This window comes from Barbatula barbatula, assembly GCF_947034865.1.
Source record: "Barbatula barbatula genome assembly, chromosome: 7".
NCBI classification, from domain to species: Eukaryota; Metazoa; Chordata; class Actinopteri; order Cypriniformes; family Nemacheilidae; genus Barbatula; species Barbatula barbatula.
In genome coordinates, this window is record NC_136770.1 from 18348667 (window position 1) to 18357270 (window position 8604).

The 8604-nt window shown below is 36.0% G+C and overlaps 2 protein-coding genes across 2 annotated transcripts; one reads left to right on the forward strand and one right to left on the reverse strand.

Annotated features, from left to right (window-relative positions):
- Nucleotides 1-135: 135 nt before the first annotated feature.
- On the reverse strand, nt 136-5107 carry mrpl47 (mitochondrial ribosomal protein L47). Its single transcript, XM_079461014.1, has 7 exons — nt 4888-5107; nt 4618-4721; nt 4421-4481; nt 4243-4339; nt 1945-2075; nt 1763-1858; nt 136-324 (listed from the first exon to the last, which is right to left on the reverse strand). The coding sequence occupies exons 1-7, from the start codon at nt 5019-5021 to the stop codon at nt 216-218; spliced, it is 732 nt and encodes a 243-aa protein (XP_079317140.1). The 5' UTR covers nt 5022-5107; the 3' UTR covers nt 136-215.
- Nucleotides 5108-5537: 430 nt separating this feature from the next.
- Nucleotides 5538-7643, forward strand: ndufb5 (NADH:ubiquinone oxidoreductase subunit B5). Its single transcript, XM_079461369.1, has 6 exons — nt 5538-5710; nt 6175-6260; nt 6384-6450; nt 6537-6598; nt 6698-6804; nt 7396-7643. Exons 1-6 carry the CDS (start codon nt 5593-5595, stop codon nt 7514-7516), a joined length of 561 nt encoding a protein of 186 aa, XP_079317495.1. The 5' UTR covers nt 5538-5592; the 3' UTR covers nt 7517-7643.
- The last annotated feature ends 961 nt before the right edge of the window (nt 7644-8604 follow it).

An 8604-nucleotide genomic window follows, 5' to 3' on the forward strand; every position in this document is an offset into this window, starting at 1 on the left:
GTCATGAATTACTCACCCTCTAGTTGTACATGTCTGGAACAACTAGAGGGTGAGTAATTCATGACAGAATATTCATTTATTGGGTGGAGTTACCCTTTAAGTGGCAAAAGATAAAAATACACAACACAGTGTCTTGATTACAAGTACATTTATTATTTGACTGTACAACAAATGTTTAATACATGCAAAAAAAGTCCTTGTCTTTCTACCGGATCTCATGCAACTGCAGTCTTCTTTGGGAATATTTCGGCAAGCTCTTTTTGCTTTCTCTTTTCTCGTCTTTCTTTCCTCGTTTTACTTTTCAGGTGGTTTTCAAGGCTCAATCTAAAATTGAGAACAAGAGTTAAAGTTCATATTTTCATTGAATAGAAATTGAATAGGCAAAATAATTTTCACAGGACAAAGTGAGCCATTATGAAGAATCATCAAAACAATAAACAAAATAACCAGTCTCAATAAATCAACAGACATCAGACATTACAATGACAAGCTATCAGTCACATTTTATTTTAAGGTCCAATTCTAGGTATTAATAAACCATCAAAGGAATTGTTTACTTTCAACATACATTTTCATGATAATTTACTCACCCCTGATGACATCCAAGATGTTTATGTATTTTTTCTTTAGTTCGAAAATAAGTGAAGGTTTTGATTCCTGCATTAATAATCCATATAGTGGACTTCAATTGACTCCAAACGGTTGAAGGTCAAAATAACGGTTTCAGTGCAGCTTCAATGGGCTTAAAACGATCGGTTATTTCCTAAATAAAATAAAAATGTTTTTGCTTTATAAACGCAAATGCTCGCCGTGCACTGTTCTGCAAAGCGCGATCACAACTTCACTTTATACGTTATTACGTGGAAAAGGTCACGCTTGACATAGGCAGAAGTGCAGAGTCAGTGTTTACAAGTTGTACGAGCAAATACGAAGTCAAACGCTGTTTACAAAAAAAGGGTGTTAAAAGGTAAAACTAAATGTAGGACGATTTTGAACTTGGATATTTTCGCTGTGTCCTTTTCAACGTTATTGCGTTTTACATGAAGTTTTGAGCGCGCTTTGCAGAACAGCAAATTTTTTTTTAATTACCAATAGTCTTATCTAGCTAAGACCCTTATTCATTATCTGGTATCGTTTAAAGTCCTTTGAACGTTTAAAGTTCGTTTAGAGTCCACTATATGGATAATAATCCTGGAATGTTTTCATCTTCATTTCTTTTCGACTAAAGAAAAAAATACATACAATTTTGGATGACAACAGGGGTGAGTAAATTATCATGAAAATGTATGTTGAAAGTGAACAATTCCTTTGACTTGCCTCAGTAAACTACTAATTTATTGTTTATTAATAGTTAGTAAGGTAGTTGTTAGATTTAGGTATTGGGTAAGATTAGGAAAGTAGAATATGGTCATGTTGAATTTGTGCTTTATAAGTAATAATAAACAGCCAATATGCTAAAAATAGGCATCTAATAAGCAACTAGGAAATAGTGAGAATTGGTCACTATAGTGTTACCAAGTTTTCTATTATTCTAGAGGGTGGTGTTAGCACCACCCGATCTTTTTCAAATTTATGTTTATTTACCACGAGTCGATGTTTGTGAAGCGCTCAGACATACTGTAGCTTAACTCATACTTAGATGCTCAAAGTACTGCAACTTTCTAAAACTCTTATATTCATACTGAGCTTTAACCTTCCCACACTGTTTTCACAAAACTACTGTTTTCAAATCTGATAGCATGTCATTTTTCAACAACCTTACCTTGTATAAGGAGCAACATGCAATGGTTCATAGAAACGCTTCCTTTTGTATCTTGTATTCAGGTGCCAGGGAATCGGGTGTTCCCTGAATTTGTACCTGGTTAAAGAAATACATTCCATTACAATTATTTCATCAAGAACATTCTGTATATTGCATGACACTGACCTATTTCATTGGCTTACCAGATTGTTTTGCCAAAAACATTTTTTCGCCACGCGCCTGGTCTGGCTTTCTCTTGTCCTGTCTGCAGTAAACGCAAAGAATTGCCTCGCTCTTGTACCACGGTGTCTAGGCGCTTCATTGACCTTTCAACCTATTAAAGGAATTCAGAATTAGACACATGTTGATCTGATTGTGACTGAATGCATCAAACCATGTTTGAAAAAGAGGCTTAACAGACCATGGTACCACACTACAAGCACATGGCTGGGCACTAAGAATTTTAATATAGGGCAGTTTTCCAAACAGCATTTATGTGCCCTTGGTGAAGGGGACAGCATTTCTAGGGGTATTCCAAACGAAAGTGAAGGAGCTGAATCCTTTCGTGAAGGGCCTTTTCAGAAGTCTGTTAGCAAAGGGTACATGCCATGGTCACTTCAAGGAAGTGTGTGCCGTTTGTGATCACTTGATCTCGAAATGCATTTTGAAGCAAATATGACGCTGGAATTTGACTAAATCATTTACTTTTTGTCAGTGATAAATATGATTAAAGATGGTTAAAATAAAGTATAAGATAATTTAGTTTATTGGAAAGTATGTTTGATATGTTTAAATATAGCTACTTGTTTATACAGTGCATCCAGAAAGTATTCACTGGGCTCCACTTTTTCCACATTTTGTCATGTTACAGCCTTATTCCAAAATGGATTCAATTCATTATTTTCCTCAAAATTCTACAAACAATACCCAATTATAACAATGTGTAAGAAGTTTGTTTGAAATCTTGGCAAATTTATTAAAAATAAAAAAACAGAAAAAGCACATGTACATAAGTATTCACAGCCTTTGCTCAATACTTTGTTGAAGCACCTTTGACACCAATTACAGCCTCAAGTCTTTTTGAGTGTGCTGCTACAAGCATGTCACACCTATTTTTGGGCAGTTTCTCACATTTGTCTTTGCAAGATCTCTCAAGCTCCATCAGGTTGGATGGGGAGCGTCGGTGCGCAGCCATTTTCAGATCTCTCCAGAGATGTTCAATCGGGCTCAAGTCTGGGCCACTCAAGGACATTCACAGAGTTGTCCTGTAGCCACTCCTTTGTTAGCTTGGCTGTGTGTGCTTAGGGTCATTGTCCTATTGGAAGATGAACCCTCGCCCCAGAGCGCTCTCGAGCAGGTTTTCATCGAGGATGTCTCTGTAAATTGCTGCATTCATCTTTCTCTCGAGCCTGACTAGTCTCTCAGTACCTGCTGCTGAAGAACATCCCCACAGCAAGATGCTGCCACCACCATGCTTCACCGTAGGGATGGTTTTCGCCAGGTGATGAGCGGTGCCTGGTTTCCTCCAGACCAAAGAGTTCAATCTTTGTTTCATCAGACCAGAGAATTTTGTTTCTCATGGTCTGAGTTCCTCAGGTTCCATTTGGCAAACTCCAGGCGGGCTGTCATGTGCCTTTTACTGAGAAGTGGCTTCCGTCTGGCCATTCTGCCATACAGGCCTGATTGGTGGAGTGCTGCAGAGATGGTTGTTCTTCTGGAAGGTTCTCCTCTCTCCAGAGAGAGATTCCAGAGCTCTGTCAGAGTGACCATCGGGTTCTTGGTCTCCTCCCCTACTCCCCTGAACGCTCAGTTTGGCCGGGCGGCCAGCTCTAGGAAGAGTCCTGGTGGTTCCAAACTTCTTACATCTATGGACGATGGAGGCCACTGCACCCATTGGGACCGGACCTTCAATGCTGCAGACATTTTTCTGTACCCTTCCCCAGATCAATACAACCCTGTCTCGGAGGTCTACAGACAATTCCTTGGACTTAATGCTTGGTTAGTGCTCTGACATGAACTGTTAACTGTGGGACCTTATATAGACAGGTGTGTGCCTTTCCAAATCATGTCCAATCAACTGAATTTACCACAGGTGGACTACAATCAAAATGTAGAAACATCTCAAGGAAGATCAGTGGAAACAGGATGCAACAGGAGTGTCATGGCAAAGGCTGTTTTGTGCTTTTTTTCCATTTTTAATAAATTTGCAAAGATTTCAAACAAACTTCTTTCATTATGGGGTATTGTTTGAAGATTTTTGAGGAAAATAATGAATTGAATATATTTTGGAATAAGGCTGTAACACGACAAAATGTGGAAAAAGTGAAGCGCTGTGAATACTTTACGGATGCACTCTATGTTTCCTTTATCATATGACGTAATTTCCTTTATTAATACCAAGTGGAGTGAAAAAACAAGGTGAAATAAGACAGTTACACAAGTGTGTATGCGCAGTAACGTTTGTTTATGTTGTTAAGATTAAATCTTTTTTTTTGTCTGACCTTTTTGACACGCTCTGGACTAGGCATCTGAAGACTTTGTCGTTTCGCTTCTTGTTCTATAGTGAGTAACATGTTCTTTTCTTTTAAGAGAACATACCTGAAAAATACAAACAAGAGCACAAGGATTACATAAAAGTTTTAACCTTTAGGTTGTAAAATTGCCATAAAACACAATTACCATAGTTTGTGTAAATCTTCATTACTTTTCATCCTAAGCTGTTTGGCAGTCCATGGAGCACCTATGGTCAAAATAATAATGTGACAACACAAGGCATTATCAGTTGATGAATGTTCAAAAAGCCGTAACAAATAACTAAACTAGTGTGAACAGCGGTCATTTAAAACAACAAATAAAAGCTTTAGTAATGTTGGTACCCGATTTTACTGTTGGTTCACCCCAGTTCTCTGGGAGGTCAAAATACTCCTCCAGTCCTTTTCTGACACAGGATGTGTGGAGCGCTCGACTATACACGGAAGCTCTGAAACAAAATAAATCAAACATTTGACTAATACACAGGAAATGTTGCGTATAAAAAGATACTGTTTATAATTCATGAAATAAGTGGCATATTCTGTACTGTTAAGAAACTGTATTAGGATGCTTTGACTTTTAGGCTTAACATAAACGTTAGCAGAAAGCATTACCTTTGTTGGCATGACTGAAATTTGAAAATTGACTGAGCTGCAAACTGAGGCTGTTTGTATGAAGACATCGTAACAAAACGTTGAAATTGTCTGCAGAAAGCAGCTGACAGGCGGCACGTTATGGCCGCGGCCATCTTGACAAACAATGTCAAGAGCAGCGGAAGCGTGCAGCGCCATCTGTCGGCGAGTCAAACCATTGTGCATTTCACAGTTAAAGTTCACATTCATGTGGAAACTTCTAAATAACATGTACAGTGTAAGCAGGGAAATAATAAACATGTTTGTATAATCGGAGTTAAACAATAGTGGTATGCACATTAAAGGCATTACAGGTTTTTCACGTTAGAATATTTTCTTATTTTCGTCATCTAATTTTCTATGATATCTTTCAAAAATATGTATATTTCAAGTATTCTGAAATAGAATAGAATGCTAATGTGGCATGATTTCGTATATGTTTAATTTAATCTCCAAAATCGGCACGTCGAATTAGCAAAAATTAGCATTTTAAATAAAGAACATTATATTTGTTAGTTTTTATGTAGTTTTTTTGTTAGTTATTTTTAGGAGCAGGCGTGTTAAAATATTTATTTATAATATTTGGATATTTGAACTTTTATTATGCTCAAAGATTGATGGTGAGCGGCTTCACAGTGTTAGATCAACCAATTGGAGGAGTCCGTGTTCCTCGCTCGCTCAACAATCATGGTGGGCATGAGCGTTCTTCGAGCGGTGGCTGCTTTTACAGCCAGATTAAACCCGCTGAAACGACCTCATCAAGCGACGAATTTACTTTCCAGGACTGTTGCACGTACGGAACAAGGTGAAGTGTATATCTATTACTTAATACGTAATAATATGGCGGTTTAGGGGATTTTTCCTTGTAGTGACCTTGTCTGTCTTGCTTTGCACGTCTAGTGTACAAACTGGCCTGAACATAATGACTTACCTCTGTAAGCAGCCCAAATAAACAGCTCAGTCGCAGTCTGTAATATGTAAATATTAAGCATGACTGCTTCTGAATGGAGATATAGATACCAATTATTCCGTGTTTTATCAAATGTATTTTGAACGTGTTGATGACGTTTTGGCAAAACATAGTTTGCACTGATCTTGTATGAAACATTTTACATCCACTGTAACTGCATACTGTATCCTGAACTTGGATTTTGGTTACAGCTATAGTCTTTGATATATCACTTTTACTTCAAATTAGTTCTGTACTCCAGTTCCAGCGACTTTTTGTCTGTTTGAAAAAGTTCCTTAAACAAACTCATTCTTTTACAGTTGCTGTCCGTCATGGCAGCCATGGAAAAAGGATGTTTATCATCAAACCCACCGACTTCTATGATAGGAGATTTCTTCACCTGCTGGTAAAACATCCTATGATAATAGTGATAGAATGTGATTCGTATTTATTCAACAATGTAGACTGCTTTTTCGTTTTCTATTAAGCATTTTTTATCTGCTGGTGTTCCTTCTTTCCGTTACAACAGAAATATTACATACTTCTCACTGGGATCCCTGTTGCAGCACTTGTGACCTTTGTTAATGTTTTTGTTGGTAAGTTTCAGAATTGCCTGAATTTATTCTTTACGTGCTTCTGTACCTGCAATAATATGCTGATTATTGTTTGCTGTGCACTAAAGGAGAGGCAGAGTTGGCAGAAATACCTGAAGGCTATGAACCAGAACATTGGGAATACTACAAGGTATTATGATATCCAAAAAACAATGTGTGTTATTCTTTAATCCAATCCAATTTTCTTTTTTACAATCACTTTTTATTGGGTTTCTTCATTATATCTTAGCATCCAGCCACTCGTTGGATTGCTCGTACGTTTTATGACAGCCCAGTAAAGGACTATGAGAAAATGATGGCACTTATCCAGATGGAGGCAGAGAAGGCTGAAATGAGGTAAGTTTTTCCCTGCATGACTTTGCTGAATGTGTACTTCTGACATTGCATGTGATGTCATTCCCAATTATTTATGCAATAAATGTTGTGATTCTAAATATGTTCATGTAAATGAAGTAATAGGTTGTCATCCTAGTTATAGGTTACCTTATTCCTTATCTTCTCTTTAAGCAAATGTTATGGGGCCTAAGCTCTCAGGGTGAGATAATACTCACCAACAGTCTTGACAGTCCACTTCTGTTTTCTATACCAGTAGTGCAAATTGATTATGTTGCAATAAGAAATATGAGCTATGAAAAGGATTTATGTAAAATAGTTTTCGATCAATCGATTTGTGCTTCTATAGTTTTCCCCTACTTTGTAAGTCACTTTGGATAAAAGCATCTGCTAAACGAGTAAATGTAAAAGTAATTAAGCATATTTTAATGGTTGAAAGAACTGGCACCTTTTTGGCCATTAGCATATGGTTGTGTGTGTTTATCTTAGTTTTTATTGTGACTTAAATGCTACCTGTTCAGCACAGTAATTTTGACTACAGATTTTGAGCCTAATTCACAATGTCTTATTCATTATTCTCAATTTGCTTTGTAGACTACAACAGCTTGAAGTTCGCAGACACATGAGAGCGAAAGGAGATGGACCATGGTTTCAAGTTCAAACACTTGATAAGAATCTAATAGACTACAGCCCCAAGTCATCCCCTGATAACTAAGAGCAGTCATGCATACCTGTCAGAATATTCAGGCATTATACAATGTATAATGTATTGTTATTAATTAAAATATATTTGTTTTTGGTTTCTTTGCCTCTGGCACCAATAAAGTAAAAGTTATAATTTACTGATTTCGTTTTTTCATTTAATTCAAGCTCACACTACAGCACTGTGATGCTGCGTTTTTTTGTCGTAGTGCATACACAACATAATGACAAAGGTGCACAAACTGCAAGATCTTTGGTTAAGTGGCACTAGATGCCAACAACAAAACCTTTGTTTTTAGAATTAGATAATATGCCAAAATTCCTTTAGCGGCGACTGTGTTATACAAGAGCCAATATGCCACCAAATGACAAAAATGTTCACAGATTAGTAATGCAACAAATCAAGCAGAACAGAATGTGATTTTCAAGATTTCATAGGTTGCAAACAGTGTTGGGTAAGTTCTAAAAAGTAATATGTACATCGTCAACAATGTCTACAGATTTGATTATTCTTTACTAAGCTTCTTAAAAAGCTGTATCAACCTTAACCACGTGGTCGAACAGAAGTAAACTTAGAATTATATTAAGTTTAATTAAAATTTAACAAGCTGCAACCTAGGTTATTATTGTTTACTAAAATTACAACTTTGAAAACGTTCCTGTTCCTGAAATCAAATCAAATATTGACCTATTTTTTTTGGAAAAACTTAACTGAAGGATAAATTGATATGTTGCCTCAGAAATAAACTGAAGTAAGTTTAAAGCAGTAAAATTATAACTGTAAATAAATGCTAAAATAAAAATACATTTATTTTATATAGCAAATTAAAAATAAACCAATACATTTTTAAATACCAAAGCATAAACCAAAATAGCTAAAACTTTTACTCAAATTAACACAAACATCTAAAAAGAAAAGCCTAAAATATTAATAAAACTAAAATCAAAACTTTGATAACCATTAGTAACCATTACAATATTTATATTTTCATAAGCATTTTAACACAGTAAATTAATTTATAACACATTTTAAAATGAAATTGCCAAAAAAATCTATATAAATTATATCAAGATAAATTCAAGTTTTTATACAGAATTCTT